The sequence below is a fragment of the Daktulosphaira vitifoliae genome, unplaced genomic scaffold (assembly GCF_025091365.1).
Source record: "Daktulosphaira vitifoliae isolate Bord-2020 unplaced genomic scaffold, ASM2509136v1 Scaffold_3, whole genome shotgun sequence".
NCBI classification, from domain to species: Eukaryota; Metazoa; Arthropoda; class Insecta; order Hemiptera; family Phylloxeridae; genus Daktulosphaira; species Daktulosphaira vitifoliae.
The window spans coordinates 35539203-35556501 of NW_026099574.1; the positions used below are offsets into that span (position 1 = coordinate 35539203).

The 17299-nt window shown below is 24.6% G+C and overlaps 5 protein-coding genes across 9 annotated transcripts in view; 2 read left to right on the forward strand and 3 right to left on the reverse strand.

Annotated features, from left to right (window-relative positions):
• The window catches only part of LOC126900465 (adenylate kinase 7-like), an 8335-nt gene extending 4786 nt beyond the window's left edge, over window positions 1-3549 (reverse strand). The window contains exons 1-4 of the mRNA XM_050676184.1: window positions 3245-3549; window positions 3039-3183; window positions 2840-2979; window positions 2384-2528 (exon numbers count right to left, since the gene is read on the reverse strand). Coding sequence (XP_050532141.1) covers window positions 2384-2528; window positions 2840-2979; window positions 3039-3183; window positions 3245-3448 — 634 coding nt within the window. The 5' untranslated portion in view covers window positions 3449-3549. The remainder of the gene's footprint in view (window positions 1-2383; window positions 2529-2839; window positions 2980-3038; window positions 3184-3244) is intronic.
• Window positions 1-4799, forward strand: part of LOC126900466 (hypoxia-inducible factor 1-alpha inhibitor) — an 11463-nt gene extending 6664 nt beyond the window's left edge. The window contains exons 3-6 of the mRNA XM_050676186.1: window positions 3679-3827; window positions 3912-4057; window positions 4118-4288; window positions 4354-4799. Of these exons, the coding sequence (XP_050532143.1) occupies window positions 3679-3827; window positions 3912-4057; window positions 4118-4288; window positions 4354-4518 (631 nt within the window). The 3' untranslated portion in view covers window positions 4519-4799. The remainder of the gene's footprint in view (window positions 1-3678; window positions 3828-3911; window positions 4058-4117; window positions 4289-4353) is intronic.
• A 1287-nt stretch (window positions 4800-6086) lies between these two features.
• On the reverse strand, window positions 6087-7984 carry LOC126902131 (beta-1,4-N-acetylgalactosaminyltransferase bre-4-like). The gene is made up of 5 exons (XM_050679156.1): window positions 7804-7984; window positions 6899-7137; window positions 6618-6838; window positions 6434-6556; window positions 6087-6375 (listed from the first exon to the last, which is right to left on the reverse strand). The coding sequence occupies exons 1-5, from the start codon at window positions 7982-7984 to the stop codon at window positions 6087-6089; spliced, it is 1053 nt and encodes a 350-aa protein (XP_050535113.1).
• On the reverse strand, window positions 7889-14317 carry LOC126900471 (TBC domain-containing protein kinase-like protein). 4 transcript variants are annotated; one of them, XM_050676195.1, is made up of 5 exons: window positions 13343-13526; window positions 10489-12946; window positions 8842-9029; window positions 8702-8770; window positions 7889-8029 (listed from the first exon to the last, which is right to left on the reverse strand). In XM_050676195.1, the coding sequence occupies exons 1-5, from the start codon at window positions 13356-13358 to the stop codon at window positions 8022-8024; spliced, it is 2739 nt and encodes a 912-aa protein (XP_050532152.1). In that variant the 5' UTR covers window positions 13359-13526; the 3' UTR covers window positions 7889-8021. The 4 variants fall into 4 exon arrangements, with proteins under 4 accessions (XP_050532152.1, XP_050532150.1, XP_050532151.1 ...); XM_050676193.1 differs by lacking the exon at window positions 7889-8029 and having other exon boundaries at window positions 8070-8770; window positions 13343-13528; XM_050676194.1 differs by lacking the exons at window positions 7889-8029; window positions 13343-13526 and adding an exon at window positions 13882-14317 and having other exon boundaries at window positions 8071-8770.
• Window positions 14318-14390: 73 nt separating this feature from the next.
• On the forward strand, window positions 14391-15920 carry LOC126900473 (methyl-CpG-binding domain protein 2). Of its 2 annotated transcripts, XM_050676200.1 has the most exons (5): window positions 14391-14562; window positions 14643-14795; window positions 15092-15236; window positions 15298-15537; window positions 15599-15920. In XM_050676200.1, exons 2-5 carry the CDS (start codon window positions 14671-14673, stop codon window positions 15692-15694), a joined length of 606 nt encoding a protein of 201 aa, XP_050532157.1. In that variant the 5' UTR covers window positions 14391-14562; window positions 14643-14670; the 3' UTR covers window positions 15695-15920. The 2 variants fall into 2 exon arrangements, with proteins under 2 accessions (XP_050532157.1, XP_050532154.1); XM_050676197.1 differs by having other exon boundaries at window positions 14392-14795.
• The last annotated feature ends 1379 nt before the right edge of the window (window positions 15921-17299 follow it).

Genomic DNA, 17299 nt, shown 5'->3' on the forward strand with positions numbered 1-17299 from the left:
TTTTTTTTTTTTGTCAGTTACCACTTTTTCTCAGCTCCTACCAAACGGATTTCTTTTAACGATACGTCAATAGATCACAAATCATATCTAGTCGAAGACATTACTCTCAAAAATTGAAAAAATTTCCCTCGTTCCCCGTAAATGGGGGAAACCTCCAAAAAAATTACAAATTTAAAATTCGCTAATTTTCGAAATTTTCGAAATTTTTTTTACTAAAAACTGCTGTTAACTTTATCAAAAATGAACATATCAATATAATTTTTTTTTTTATAAATGCTTGATGTCTTTACTTATCATTTGGTATATTTTTTTTGTAAATCTGACACTTAACCTGCCCACAGGGGGGGATTTAAAATTACAACTTTTTCAACTTAACTTTTGAAAATGTTCCGGAATGTCTGACACTTTTATATATATCTTAAATTAAAGCTAATGTAATGTACTTTATTATGGATAAAAAAAATTTGACCTCTGGACTTGTCTTTGTGGTGAAAATGGCTACCAAATACTATTTTTGTATGAAAATTCTTGATTTTATTTTTGACATTTTTAACTTTATAATGCTATAACATTGAAAAGTGTATGGATCAACACAATTTTATTATGAGAAATAATATTTTTTAATAATCCCTTTTTCATTCGACATACTTTATCTTAATCAGGATATTAATAAGGAACTAGCAGATCATGTAGCTTTTGGAATAATACACCAATTTTTTAAAATTAAACACTATATAAAGATTTGAATCGAAGCGTTTTTTTTTTATAGTGATTTTAATCACTGTCAGATATCATTATACTTGATTCAATTATGCCATGTCACCACTGTGCCGCGAACCCCCTGTGCTGGGTTTTTTTAATTGCATATAATTCTTAATTTGTGAATTATATCTTTAGGTTCATATAAATAGATACATAATCTATTTATGACAACATTTATAATTTCCAAAAAAGTTATTACTTAATTTAAAATTAAGCCACCAAATGTTTTTAATATTATTATTTTAAGAAAGATCAAGTGCTCAAAGATAAATGTATCATCTTATATGGTATTCTTAAATTGTATCTAATAATGTGGCTACCCATTGGATTACATTAACAAAAAAGTATATGATATTTTTTTAACGTTATTATATCTAAAACATTCTAAAATTCTTTATGAGATAATTATTTTTTAATTTCTTCAGTAGAGCTTAACTTAATATTTTTTCTTTGTCTCTGAGATAAAAAAATCATATTTATTGAAAAGGAGACAAAAAGAAATCTAGAACTATATCTAATCACCCTAAACATTTTTAAAAAGTATTAGTGATTCTGGACAGGTTATATTTTATACTTGCAATAGAACTAGAAAGTCAAGTTGTTTTTTAATAATTGTTTAATTTAAAATTTTCCTCCAACATTAGGCATTTAAATTTTCATTAAAAGCATTATCATCCCTTCAATCATTTTTTTTTCTATCATCAATTCAATGAAGTGTTATGTTCCAAAATCACATTCTATTCTTGATTCCATTTGTTTCTCTCTTTCTTCTATCTCTCCATTTATTTATAAATTTTATACGAGACTTCCTTATATGTTTGAACTGTTTATTTACTTATATTGATTCCATCAATCTATATTATTCAACTTTTATAAACTTTTCACTTGATAACATTAGGTCTCTACCAAAAATATATGTTAATAATATTTTTTTCTCATATGTTTAATTTACGCTGACAGTTCAGTATTTGGAGATTCAGTATATTATTATTATTATTTTGTTTTCCAATAATATCTTTTAGCTCTACAATTTCTTTCTCAGTCAAATTTTCTCCTATTATTTAAAAAGAATAAAAAAGATTCAGTTGGAAAATCGATTCTTTTTCATTTGATTTCTAGTTATGTAAGTATTTTGGCCAATGAAATAGCAGACCTCCTTGACCCTTCGTATTCTATTTTGTTACTACCATAAATTAAGTCTATTTATTTTGAAAACTTTCTCTGTTTTTTCATAATCTTTTATTGAGTGCTTAGCAAAGTATATGGTCTGCTTTATCTTAATCTACTTCAAGTGATACAGAAAAGTTTGTACCATTATACACCATTATAAAATATGATCAATATTTCCTGGTTCCATAATTTAATTCTTAATAGAAATTTTATCATCTTAGAGTTGGTCACAATTTATTACCAACCCATGCTTATTTTTTATTTCTTAATTCTTTTTTTTATTATAAAAAAAAATGTAAGTCAGATTTACTTTTTATTTTATTATAGAAATAATTTTTATTGGTCATTACTTCAAACCATAACTGATTTAATCATCATAGTTTTTGTGATTTATTATTTATCATGAAGAAGTTTAGAAATAATAACTATTGTTTTTTGAAAATTTATTTACCTTTTATAGATTGTTTTGCTTCAAAAATTTGAGTATCATCTATTGATATATCAAATACAACTATTGAGCATTTTTTTATGTCATTCATTAACATAATCTTATTATTTGGTACAATTACTTTTTTAAGTGATTTCAGGTATTCATACTAAAATGAAACATTGTATAACATTAAAATACTTTCCTGTGTTTTATTGTAGGCATTTTTTACTGAAAATTTAACTATTGTTATATTTGACTTCTTATTCTATATTGAACAATAAATCTTCAAATTATAATAACCATAAGAACTTATCTTAAAAATAGTACAAATAAACTTATATTTAACATAAAAATGTTATGACAAGAATAATGATTTTCTAACTATATTGATAATCTATTTATTTTATTTAAATCTCATTAGATTGTTTTTATTTATATAAATCATATAATTTATTTAATAAACAAATTTATCCTTACATTTTTGAAATTCTTCATGTTTTTATTTTTTAATGTAGTAATAACATCATAATTAATAGATTTCACTCCATATGTCAACAATTTTACTTTAGGTTTATTTTCTCTTGTATAGTCCTGAGTTTCAGATTCTATTTTATAACCTTCAATTAAAATGTAAAAAACCAAACAAATGTTTTTTAATTTGTTTTAATTATAGTACAGTTTTCTGAATTACTGAATTGATTTGATTTAATTCTGATTTCCTGAACATTTTTATTTATTGAATTTTGTTCATTAAACTCTTCATCCAATGTATTATTTTCATTATAAAGCTCAATTTCTTCTAATGATGTTTGATTTAACTCCTACAAAAGGTTATATAATTTATGCTAAAGTTATCATTTTAATCAATTGAATATCTTGTACTTGTATTATATATTTTCCATGATACGAATCTCCATGATTTACAAATACTCTATTTACTGCATAAAATATTTTACTTTCTATATCTTTAGCTTTTTTCTCTTCCTGTAAAGCTTTAACTCTCTTTTTTGATGCTTTAAAACCAAAAAAATCATCTTCCTCATCATTATTATTTTCTTCTTTTAAAAAATTTATGATTTCATCCATTTTTGTTATATGTGCTTCAACAACAATTAATAAAAAAAAATATATTTATATTTCATTAACTAATAAAATATATTTTTTTTGTTTTATTTAAACCATTCATATTGAATATTTGTGATGTACAGTATTTAACTATTAGATATATCTATGGAAACATATACAATTAATTTGTGCTAATTTTTTATTGTTTAAATTGGTTAACTGACTTATATATGAATATACTTAAATATTAGATTGTACATGCAACAAGCACTAAATAATTCAATTGGACATCATATTGTTAGAGATTTTGTAATGTTCAACTGGGACTGGGTTATATCAAAACAAAAAATTTGTAAGTGGGGTCCACTTACATCCAATCTTCTTCTCATTTCCCAAGAAGGTAATACATTTTAAATAAATACAATTTAACTCAAAATTAATTGTTTTAAACAAAATTATCTAAGTTAAATTCAATTATTTTCAGGAAATATCACTCCATGCCATTATGATGAACAACAAAATATGTTTGCTGTTGTACGGGGACATAAGCGTTTTATTTTATTTCCTCCTAGTCAGTTTGAATGTTTATATCCACACCCAGTTCACCATCCTTATGATCGTCAAAGTCAAGTAAGAAATAATGTATAAACTTGTAATTTGATAGATACATAATTTATTTCATGTATTTAGGTAGACTTTGATAATCCAGATTATATAAAATTTCCTAAGTTCAAAGACGCTTGTGGTTATGAAGTTGTTGTAGGCCCTAAAGATGTTTTGTATATTCCTATTTATTGGTTTCACCATGTTGAGTCATTAATGAGTAGTAGTTATACTGTATCCATTAATTTTTGGTTTAAAGTAAGTAAGTTGGACAAAATTCTAAGAATAATAATATTAATATAAGAACTTTAAAATAATTTAAGACTGGACCTATTGAAAAAATAGAATATCCCTTACAAGACTATCAAAAAATGACCATTATGAGGAATGTAGAAAAAATGTTAGGTGAAGCTTTACATGATCCAAATGAAGTAGGATCAATACTCAGAACAATTGTTGTTGGTCGTTACACATCTGATGAAAATTGAGTTTTAGTTATTTATATTTTATGTATTGTACTAATTTAAATTTCTTTAAAGATTTTTTTATTTGTTCAATAAAAATATTTTTATATTTTTATAACTTTTTTTTAGAGATTTTAAATGGGTTTGTTTGTATTAGATGAAATTTGTTTTAAACTATAGTAATCTGATACGATGTTTGTTTTAAATGATTAAAACTTATTTTTATAATTTTAACTTAAAACTATTAAATTAAAAATGAATAACTTAAATTTTTGTTGACTTATAAAAGGAACTACTCATATAATTTTATTTAAAATTATTCTTATTAATAATAAAATTAATTTAAAGCTTATTAATTTTAGTAGTTTATTAAATTTAAATTTTATTGAAATAATTTCTTTGCTAATTTTCTTTCTATATTTACTCCAAAATTTGTTTTCTTTTTATAATATTTTACATATTATTTAGGACAGTTTTTGCATTTAATTAGCAGACTTTGCTTATGGCATAGTAAAACTCATGTTTATTATAATTATTTCAATTAATACTTGTTAGGAAATTATAAGTGTAGTTAAGATTCTTAAGTTCCTAACAAACTTCTTTTAACATCTCATGTTTCTTGTGATATTTATTTAGTTTTTAAATTAAATTATCAGTTAAATCTTAGATTTGTTTATTATTTAGGATATTTGTTGATTCACCTACTGTTTTTTTATTTTTCTAGTCTTTATTTTCTGTATTATAATTATTAATTCAAATATTTATATAAACAATTTTCTATTGTGTATTTAGTTTTAAAAGTACTATTTTTTACTATTAATTTAATAAAATAGAAGATATTTTACTTAAAAAGCATTGATTTGTATGAATTATCATTATTCTTTACCTTCAATTTCAAATAGTCTATGTTACTTGATTTTATAAGTAAAAATGGACTATTCATTTTCTTTCTATTTTATATGTATTATAAAATTTATGTTTATACAATTACTCTTAGATGTCCCATAGTTATAATATTGAGAATTTTTATTTGCCTAAAATGTCGTCTATTAGCGAAACTTTTATAAAAAAAATAAATAAACAGTCAAAAATCTACTTAGTATTTACACGTAGAGTAATTTTAATTATAGCTAAAGTTTACTTTTTGCCCAGATAAATAAATTTTTTTTTCTTGAAAATGTAAATTTTTTGTAAAATTTCATAACAGTTTTACTTATTTTTAGAATTGTAAATAATATATAAGAATAATACCTTTTTAAATTATATTAAACCAAAAAAAAATATATCTTTGGAAGATAATAGTAATTTGATAAGTACATTTTAATTTAATAAAAATAATACTCTAATTAAATAACTATTATAACAACAATTTTTTTTTTTGGACATTTTATCAAATATGTATAACAATTTTTTAATTTTCTTTAGTATAAAATTTATACATGCAAATCTATTATTTATCACAAATTAACATCTAATATGATATTTGGAAGTATCAATTAACTATAGAACAGAGAATTATTGTTTTACACAATATAAAAACAAAGGTAGTATAAATAAATTATGTAAAATAATAAAAATTAATAAAATTGGTACTATTGGTTTTTTTTTTTGGTAGAAGATTGTTTAGTTTCAAAAGATCGCACATAATCAGGTATATCTCCAACATCTACTAATATTCTAGTAAATAATTTTTCTGAATCAACACTGCATACTTTATATTTCAATGTATTAAGTCCGTCATATTTATATCGTTTTTGGCTAGTATGTACTAATTTCAGGCGAACAGCATGAGCAAGAGGTTTACGTTTAATATGCTTCACCATTGTATAACGTCCAAAATGTTCTGGTGGTCGTGTGATAGGTAAACCCACATGTTCAATTCTAAACAAAAAAAAAACTGAACATATTTTTAAATACTGTTTGCTCATTTGTTACAAACCTGTATCCCATATCATCATCTTCACCTCCCCAACCCCAAAAAAGATTAGAGTATCCATTAACACGAAAATAGTGCTTTGGTCTAATATTAAATACTCCACCAACAAGGTGATGATAAGGCAATCTAAAAATGTTCATTGAGTAATTAAATTGCATAAAATTCGTGTATTATTTTATGATTTTACTTATATTTAAATTCATTCACTGCTACTGACAAATGTTTTGGGAATTTTGAACAACTGTACATGTTCCTGTCATCTTCAGGCAGCATATCTACATCATGAAATATGTAACAGTTGTACAATCCTTTGTGCCAATCATCTGCATTACGAAGGCCATAGTTACGATAAATGGTTAAGAATGCAGCATTCATTATAGCACCTTTATTAAAAGTTGCATTACTGACCTATAATTATTAAAATATATACATAATTTTTATTTTATGAATGTTATATAAAATCCCAACCTGCTCAACAACAAAAATTTTAAAATCCAACTGTTGTCGTTTAAGTAAAGGTATAAGCCTATGTAAAAGTGTCCATAAGTGATCTTGTCTATCTCTGTAAGGTATTATTATACAAACAGAATGTCTAGCTTTGCAATCTTCTGGTGCCCAAGAACCTCCTATACCCATTATACCAACAGCATCAATAATTTCTTCTTCAGTCAAATTTATAGCAGCACTTTTCAATTTTTCAGTTCCATCTATTAAAAAAAACATTCTTCACAATTGTTATCTCTTTATAATATACCATAAAATCAATTAAAATTATAGGTTTAATAAATATGTATAAAATAATTATCAATTAATAATTTAAAATTATTAATTAATGATTGAAAATAAAACTATGTATATTTTCTGAATTAATCAGAAAAGCAATATTCAGTTATTAGGTGTAAGTATAACATTTTAGAGCAAATGAAATTAGCAGTAATAGATTATATAGGTTGTAGTAGTATAAAAAAAAAAATTACCCCACTTTTTACAATCACTTTATCAAATATATGACTTTTAGAGAGTATTCTCTAAAATAAGTTATTGTCTAAGGAAGGCAGTAACCCTCTACACCAAATCCAGAAAGGTTTGCCTCAACATGTTAAAAGTAAATAAATATTAAAACTCAGCACCAAAATTTAAGTACGCGACCCTAAAAGTTAATAGTTTTACAGATTTTAGTGAGCCAAAATTATAGAGTTGTAAACAACTAATGAAATTATGAAGAATTATGGATGTATTCATTTTATTAGATAATAGTTTTATTGTTATTACTAAAATATATACGTTGGTATTGTTTAAAAATGAAATTATATATTCTATAAGATTTCCAAAAATAAATATTTGAAAAGTACACAATCTTAAAAAATACTTACATAAAACTGGAGGGGATTTTGCACACCATACTTTTGGACGGCATGGTCCTATTTTTTCTGTTATTATTTTTGATTTATCAGAATTCTCATTGATTTCAGTAAACTTTTTTGAACAATAATATTTGGCTTCTTGTTTTAATCGAGAAGTAAACAAATTAATTTTTTCTGGTTTAATCTTCATTAAACGCTCTAATTGAAAGTCATTAGATGATAGACTGCTATCTTGCTATAATAGTTAAAATTAAAAAAACTTAAAATGACAAAAACGTAAATTTTTATAGTCTAACAATTAAACATACAAATTATAGAAGTTAAATAAATGTAATTTTTATTATTTATAAATTTTAAATCTAATAGTTGAAAATTATAATATAATTATAATGAGTGGCATATTTAGAAAAGAGAAATTGGAAATAAAAGCGCCCTGTAATGCATTGATTTTTACTGTTCACATTATTATAAATTAGTTATTAATAATTTGGAGACTTTTTAGAAAATTATTTCTATACCGTGAAATAAAAGGTAAGATAACGTTGTTCAAAATTATTAATTAGTTATTTATATAAAAAAAAGTGAACTATTTTACAATGTCTCAAAGATATCTTCTAGAAATCTTAAATAACTAATAAATATCGTGGTTACATGATAAATACATCCATGAAACAACCACTAAATATATTTGTGCAGTGAATGTTAATACTATGGATGTAGCTTGATAAATTTGTCTGTAGGGGTTATAATACCACACTCTAATTCTTAATTTTGTGTAATAAACCTAACGGTAAACTTCTTTATAATATTGTTTTATCTCTTCCTACTTCCCCAAAAAAATGTAATTAATTTTTAGGATCTACTATTGTCTCTATAGAAGCAGAATTCAACATATTTAAGTACTGACTTCCGATTTTAATTTTGTCATTCGAACATGATTCTTTACTGATTGATTGTTTTTTTGTATAATAGGGACCTAAAACATAATTGCATAAAAATGTAAATACAAAACAATAAGTAGTAATAAAATCATTATTTATCTCTCACGTGAGTTAGGGCTATGAAGCACATGGCAAAGACCACAAGCAACACCAGCAAAAACGGCAGTACCTTGACTATCCAACCCCAAATTCTTAAAGACGGTTTGTGACGGAATACTCGAATTCTCTGTACTCTCACTACCGCCATGTCGGAGTAATAATAGCCTCATGATTTGCCTAACATTCAAATGAAACCTGTAATTTTTAACATGGGTTTGTTAAGTAATTTAATTATTTTTACTAATTATTTCAAAACTATTAAACATCATTTTTTATGTTAATACACCAAAAATAAAACAATCTACTTTAGTTTATTTAAAAATTATAGTAATTTATAAAATTAAATAATAATAATAATAATTACTAATTGATAGTTTTATTTATTAATATGAAATCTTATCATTGTATGCATACTGAATTTATCTATCATAACTATATACGTACAAAAATTTTACACTAAACTTATGCGATCTCTACTATGTTACGGTATGTAATGAGTGAGCATTCATTCAATGCAGTCATGTGCTTATTGATTTTTCAGGTCATATGACCCATGCCACTCCCGATACTCAACACCATTTTTAAAAAATGAAATACAATGCAGATGTTCTTTAACTTAAAAAGGGGCGTCATTTACAGGGCGACAATGCTCCATTATAATTTTTAGTGAAAATTAGAATGGGGCCGATTAATTCGCACACTTACTGACCAACCCATTTCCCGTTAAAAGCCAAATTATAATCATCTAAAAAATATACTAAAAATGAATTTTTATTCAATGAAAAAGTAAATAATATGTCATATTTAATTATTTAATATAAAAAAGAAATCAGATTTGAACAGCAACTCAGATACAATACAAATTCTTAGATTATCGTTCAATACAAAACATTGTACTTTACACAGCACGAGCTTCTAAATAAAAGAAAAAGTTCTTTAATTATTTTTTTTATAATATTTAAACTTAGTTACTAACATTCATTTTAAGTAATGTATATTATTGTATGTATAAAATGCCTCTGAATTTAAATATTCAGTAATATTGCACAAAAGATTTCATAATTATGTTTATAGACTAAATCAATTTTTTAAACAAAAATGTATGTAATAATTGAGCTTGGATTAATTTTAATAAGCTCTAAAATTTTTTTAGCAATTTTTATCAAAAATTTGAGTTTGTTCAAAAACTAGTTTTTTTTTTTTTAATTGTATTACTAGGTCATTAGAAAATGTTCAATCCTAGACTTTTAAAAAAATTAAAGACATTTGCAACAACTTTTTTTCGATTATTTTTTTTGGTATAATTCAAATAAGAAAATATTTGTTATCAATTTTTTAAAAATATACGACATATAATTTAAAGTTGATTGCATTTTACTTCAGCTATTGTGTAACTTATATTACGAAAAAAAAATTTAATGCGTATTATAATTTACGTGAAGTTGGAAAGATTAATAAATTATAAATTACATAAATTTATTAAAATGTAAGGAACATTAATATTTTATACAAATATTTCAACAGTAATAATAAATAATTCTTAAAATTTAAATGTTCAATAATATATAATACAGAGTAATAATTAACATTTATTAAACATAATAAATAACAAACACTATTAATTTGGTATCAAAATAATATTGCAGGTACTAACAAATTAAGTTGTTCGAGAGATTCTATTCCGCCATGTAAACAGCAAACTTTTGGATACTCTTTTAGTACTAAAAATCGACTAAACTTTTTCATTTTTTCCAATTCACGAATGCTATCTACTACTACTAACACACTGCCTTTGTTGTTCACCAAAGCACTTAGTTCTGGACTAGGGGTTAAATCAAATTGTTCATTTTTTAAATCTTCTTCCGTTACAAATATGTTCACACTCCCAGGTAAACTTCTTTCTACAAATAAATTTTGAGTACGAGTATCTACAACTAAAAACTTATTATTTGATTTTTTGAGCTCCAATAAATCATATACACTTATTCGTGGACAAAATTCATTGTGTAATACTTCATAAGTTAAACATGGATCCCATTCTCGTGTCTCCAATCTTAATTCGTGTTTTCTAAAAGTAATTGATCTTGGGGTACTATCATGAAATTTACAAGATTCGGTAACACATTTTTCGATATCAACTTCTGGCAAATCAGAAAACAATAATATACACTCATTAAATCCAGAATTCAACAATGTATTTCGTAATTGATTTAAAATAGAAAATCCAACGAATAATGGATAAGATGAATCACCCAAAAGTAATTTATCCCATAAATGGAATATCTTATGCAATGGAAATACATGGGAAAACATTGTAAGAAACCAAGGTATAGCAAACAAATCTGGTATAAACGCTTTATCATCTAAATGGTTTGCCAATTGGGGGTCATGGAATGCAATTAAATGTGATAGTTTAACTAAATATTCACGAATAACAGCAGAGTTATCTTTTAGAAAAACATCATTCAAATACTTTTTCACAAAAGCTGTTAAACATGCATAAGCTATATGTTCTTCACAAAAGTTTAGGTACACAAAAGGTGCACACAAAGAATCCAAACCCTGCCAATAAACATACTTAGGATGACTAACAAGCCATGCTTTCAATACTCTTTTTAATTTCTTGTGGGCAACAGGTGATGATAATAGATCATTATATTGATGACACCGGGGTATGTCTACTTCTATCTGTCTATCTGTCACTCCAGCAGTTTCTTTATCAATAGCTAAATATTCACTTTCTGTATCGCCAGATACTTTTAAAAGACATGACCAGATTTCTCCCCTATAATAAGGTGGAATATCTTTTTTAGATTCAACAATTAATTTATCAAATTTATGAGGATAAACTGACAGTAATCGGTCAAACAATATTATCCTATGAAATTGATATTCTGTATCCTTTTCACGAATAACTAAAGGTAGTGTATCAGTAACATCTGAACGCTCTTTTATTTCATCAATTGATGGGTAATAATCAGTAATTTTTAAATGTTGCAGACGATTTGCTAGTAAATCTAAAGAGAGTTCTACAACTTGTAAATCCATTAGTGAACTTTGATTTCGTATACTACCATACAAGGTTCCTTCAAGAGTAATTAACCTTGGTAATAGTAATACAGATGATTCATTACGTAGCAATCCTCCTTTTTTAAGAGCCCATTCTACATCACCTCCAGCTAACTTCCATAAATAATAAATTTGAGAAAGTTCCATTTGTCTTAAAGGATGTTTACACGCATAACACTTATTTCTCAATGTTTTGGAACAACCATATAGGGAGAACACTGAGTGTGTACTTAATTCTTTAGGCAACATTCTTTTGCCAACATCAATACATAAACATTTATTTAGAAAATCTTTGAGTTCATTCGGTAATGATTGGTACAATGATAATCGACCCATCTCTCGAGCTAACCTAGTTACAATATCTGAACAATGAGTCAAAGACAATACCTTTCTAATTACTTGACTTAATTTGAGAGTTGGCCAAAGCTGTGCTCCGAGAATTAATTCCAACATAATGATTCCTACTGACCAAGAATCAGTTTTAGGACCAGATTTATGCTTAGTATAATCAAGCACTAACACTTCAGGCGCAGTATACTTCAATTTCCCTATGGGAAAACTAATATTTTTACCATAATCAGTCATATAATAAATACCATAATTAAATAATTTTACATTATCTTCCTCATCCAATAATATGTGTTGCGGAGTTAAAAAACGATGTACAATACCATTAGTATTTAAATTACTTAAAGCTAATAGAACTTCATGAATCCAACTTAAAATTTTATTCAATGGCAATAGTAATGAACAATTACTGGATTCAGTCCATAAAGAACGGTTGAAATATTGAGACACTATAATTATACGACCGTGTTGTTGGCGTATAAAATCTAAATGTAAAATTAAATTTGGATGGCTTAAAGTACGAAGCTTTTGAGCTCGACCTAAAATTGTAATAGAATTAGGAGTTAAAGGTAGACCGTTAGTCCCACAAGATTCCGAAGTATGTCGAGCAGCAAATAATGTTTGTACACCAAATAATGATGGTACAATTGCATCAACACAATTACACGTCATGATGATAATTTGACACAAATCACCTAAAAAATATAACATTTTATACAACACACAACTTATTAAGTAAGAAATGATTTTATTTGTTGGAAAGTTTAAATTTTAGAATTAATTAAAAATCATCGCCTATTAATATTCTATTGGACATTGTGATACAGAATGTTTAATTTTATTAGTTTATTCCCATAAAATGTAATATATTGTGTTTATTTATATATTTTTTTCTTTTTGAATTTTAGATATTGTATATATTTTCATATTTAATAATGAATTGTATACCTATGTATTAGTAATAACATAGTTATCTACTGTTCTATACTATACATATTAAATTGAAAATAGTTTTAATTAAAAGTTTAATGTCTTTGGATAGTAATTACAAGGATTGCTAGTACATATTTTGAAAAATAATTTATGAATACCTATTTGTATCAGCATTCAAGGATGTTACTTTTAAATAAATTTTTAAGAAAATTAAAATTTCTTTTTCAAACATTTAAAATGACCCTATGGTGTTTTAAACATAAACATAGTCAAAGACTGGTTAACTTCTAAAAACTGGTATTTTATTAAATTTTGTTTACTTGTAACCTTTTACACCAATAACAATAAAATTTACAGTATACAGTAATGTAATGTAACACTATAATGTATAGAGTGGCATATTTAGAGGGAGACACAGGGCATGTGTCTCACTCATTTATTGTGCAATGCTGATATAAAAATTTCTGTTATCATTACCAATCTTTCCATTATGAATTTTTAAATATGCCTTGGGATGTATATTTAGTATAGTTTTTGTTTAAAATTAGAGAAAATTACTGATAATTGATTGGATAAATGAATACCACAATTATACTACGAAATTATAAAATAATATAAATAGATTTACTGAAAATAATAGATAACTAAGAAGACAGAATATAAATATATACAATGTAATTATAAGTTAACTTCTTACCTTGTAGAAAATTTAGACTCAAATCATTAATATCCTATTGTTCTAAGATAAAATAATTATTGAGCTTAAAAACAACATAAATGAAAATATATTAAGTATAATTTATGAATAGTATTTAAATTAAAATTATTTCATATAATTGATTTATATAAGGTATTCATTATAACAAAGTCTAACAAATTCATCAAATTTAATTTCAAATGTCTTACACGTTATCTTATCTTGATTCAACACCCGTTACCAATAATAAAACTGTTTTATTAAAATTGGTATAAATATGGTTACGTAATAATTTGATAAAGAAATTTGACAGTGGCAAACATTAGCAACGCTAGAAAACGGAGAAATTCAAACTTGGTTAGATAAAGATACAAGAGTTTTCTGATATGAATAATATCGATAGTAAAACGTTTGTTGCTTACCACATTCCTCGAAATCATTCTATACTATGTTAAAATGTGATAGTAATAATTTATAAAATATTGTTATCAGTGTAAACAATAATAATTTTTTTTAATTAATTATTTGAATAATTATTTGCATTTAATTTAACAATATTTTATTAAGATAAATACACACTATTTACCTGTGCTAGTTTTTAATAGTATTACAGGCGTTTTATTAGATAAAATTATAATTGTTAAAAATGTCTTTTTAAAATTTGTTAGAAATATTACTCAAGTAATTTTGTATTTGTCATTTCTCTTTTTTAAACTTATGTTTTTATTCTTTGTATAAGTTAGTTACAAGTGTATAAGTAGTTTACAGTTCGTCGTTTCAAAGTTGATCATGCCACGGTTAAAGAAAAGATCACTTGAGACAAAAGCAAGAATATCGCGAATGAAGCGGGCTGAAAAACGACGAGAACAAATATTGTATCTTAAGACACAAGCGGAAGAGATGGAAATTTTATGGTAAATTTTATACAAAAATGTTTGTTAAATCTTTATGTTAAGCTAAAAAAAAAAAATTAAAGTATAATAAATGTATTTTTCATTCAATTTATCAGTAGTTTATCAAATTTAAAAATATATAAATGGAATGTTTAAATCAATTACTTTATACATTTGTTAATTTGTGTAATAAATAAATATTAGTTGGGATAGACCAATTACATAATATTGGCCTATTGATCTACTATTAAAATCTCATACTCGTAACACATAAATATACTAAATGAGTATTTTGTTAATTTTATAAAATATTACAGTCGTGGTATAAGGAGTGAAGGTGCTTTAGTTCCTCCTATAAGACAAACTGCATCAATTTTCAAACAACCGGTTACTGTACATAAAAACCAAGAAGGCAAAGTTAAATCAGATTTTAAACATGGACGTCAAGAAAAACCAAGACAAGTACACTATTTTTTTTTTTAAATTTTTTTAACTTTTATGTTCAAAGATGGATTTTTTTAAGGTTTTCTGGGAAAAAAGGTTGGAAGGAATAAGAGCCTCAGAAAAAGATGGTTATGAATTAGGTACAAAATGGACTGGATTATTAAGACCAGCTGGACCACATGTTACAGATGAAACTTTATTACAAAGTGTTGCTACCGCCTTGCATGTTTGTGCCATGCCAGTTACTGGTCAACCACCATTGAGATCTCAATATGACAAAGAAATTGTGTATAGAATTCCAGATCAACCTCTTGTACAAGTTAGTTTAATAAATGTAAATTTAAAATATGCAATGGTTTAACTTAAATTTTTTCTTTTAGGAAGTGAATGTTACTATAGAGGATATTAAAAGTCAAGAAGAAAGAGTCATTACAGCAAGAAAACGTCTTCAAGAGGTCATGGGGAAAATCAAATGAATATACAATATCTAAAATTAAAGAAATTGCACTTTTAAAATTTAATTTTTATATAGTAAAATGTAATGGATTGACAATTGTAAACATTTATATGTTAATAATTTTTTTTTATCTCTAGTAATTTTTGATTTAAAAATTATTTACCTGTAAAAAATTTGCTTTTATAAGTCAACAATAATACTCTCAGTAAAAAACATCTCATAAGCTCCATTAAAAATTTATTAATATTATAAAATTATATACTGTATTTGTCATATATTTCAACTCAATTGTATTGATTATATGATTAAAATATACATACTATTTTTAGTAATAGTATAATAATGATATTATTTGAGATATTTTTTGTTTTGTTAGAATTAACAATTATTTTTGTTAGTTATTTCAAGACAATTTTATAAAAAAAGTTAAGTGGTATGGTTGAGATATGACTTTAAAAATTTTATTAGATTAAAAGAAATGAAATTTTTTTCTATACTGAAAGTTACTATTAACTAATAATTAGTTCAGTGTAAAAACATTTGATTACTGATACAGTTAAATGCAACACAACAACTAATTTTTAAATATTAATTATTATATTTGCCACTACTCATTTCAATCGGATTGAGATACTTCTAATCACTTTAAATTAACTTCAAATCAGCTTTCCACAAACTTAAAAGTACATTCTGGTATAATATTATGCAGCCACTCATATCTTGCTCATTCAAATGTTCTATTGAAATGATAGATGTCTTGCACTGGAACTTACTTGAGACCCATTTTTTTGGTAGTTACTAATAACTCATTTCCCAATGTATGTCTATACCAAAATTTAACATAGATTGATTAGGTTATAGTGTTTTTCAAGCTAGAAGTTATTTTAATTTCAGTTATTAAATATGTCGAAATCCACTCGGCTACTATTAATCTATTACAAAATGGTTGTTCTTATGTAGGTAATAAGTTTACAAGTTTTGGCAGAAGACTTAAAATTTGATTTAACTAACTACACAAGTATTTAAAAATATGTCTATAAATAGTATGTTTTAGTTCTCATTTTAATGTTCCTTGTTATACATGCAATAATTTTGAGTGCTATTCGTAAATTAATTAAAATTTATTTTAGAACCATTTGTTAAACAATATACTTTTGGCTGTTTTTATTATTTTTACTGATAAAAAGAAATCGTTTTATTCTTTAACTTTTTTTTAATTTTTAAGACTGTTTTTCGATATATGTAATATTTTATTATCATATATTTATATAATACACGCTTATATAAAAAAACTTGAGATGTCAATTATATGTAATAAGCCCCTTTAAGAGTTTTGTTAAAATTGGGCTTATGATTGAAGTATAGCAAACAAGACAAGTCTTATTGTTTTAACTACTTCAGAAATTATAGTACATCTTTTTTTGTACCTTTTTATAAAGCAGTTTTTATTGTATAAAATAAAAATTAGTAAAAATTAATTTTCAAGAAAATGGATGTATCTGGTCATTGCACCAGAACTTTCAATTATAACTTATACGATTATAGCTATAGCTTCTCTACATTTCAAATAAATAAAAATAGGAATCTTATCATAATATACTTTTTATATTGAAAAAAAAACAAT

What these genes read in the sequence shown, in the direction of transcription:
- LOC126902131 (XM_050679156.1), bottom strand. Translation starts at nt 7,984, where the DNA reads ATGAAGATTAAACCAGAAAAAATTAATTTGTTTACTTCTCGATTAAAA. An exon ending in AAAATCCCCTCCAGTTTTAT is followed by an intron (nt 7,138 to 7,803) that starts GTAAGTATTTTT and finishes TTTTTTTAATAG; the next exon opens with ATGGAACTGAAAAATTGAAA. An exon ending in GATGATGATATGGGATACAG is followed by an intron (nt 6,376 to 6,433) that starts GTTTGTAACAAA and finishes TTTTTTGTTTAG; the next exon opens with AATTGAACATGTGGGTTTAC.
- LOC126900471 (XM_050676193.1), bottom strand. An exon ending in TCTCTCGAACAACTTAATTT is followed by an intron (nt 9,030 to 10,488) that starts GTTAGTACCTGC and finishes TAAAAATTACAG; the next exon opens with GTTTCATTTGAATGTTAGGC. An exon ending in GCTTCATAGCCCTAACTCAC is followed by an intron (nt 8,771 to 8,841) that starts GTGAGAGATAAA and finishes ATTATGTTTTAG; the next exon opens with GTCCCTATTATACAAAAAAA.
- LOC126900473 (XM_050676200.1), top strand. Translation starts at nt 14,671, where the DNA reads ATGCCACGGTTAAAGAAAAGATCACTTGAGACAAAAGCAAGAATATCG. An exon ending in GTCAAGAAAAACCAAGACAA is followed by an intron (nt 15,237 to 15,297) that starts GTACACTATTTT and finishes GATTTTTTTAAG; the next exon opens with GTTTTCTGGGAAAAAAGGTT. An exon ending in CAGATCAACCTCTTGTACAA is followed by an intron (nt 15,538 to 15,598) that starts GTTAGTTTAATA and finishes TTTTTCTTTTAG; the next exon opens with GAAGTGAATGTTACTATAGA.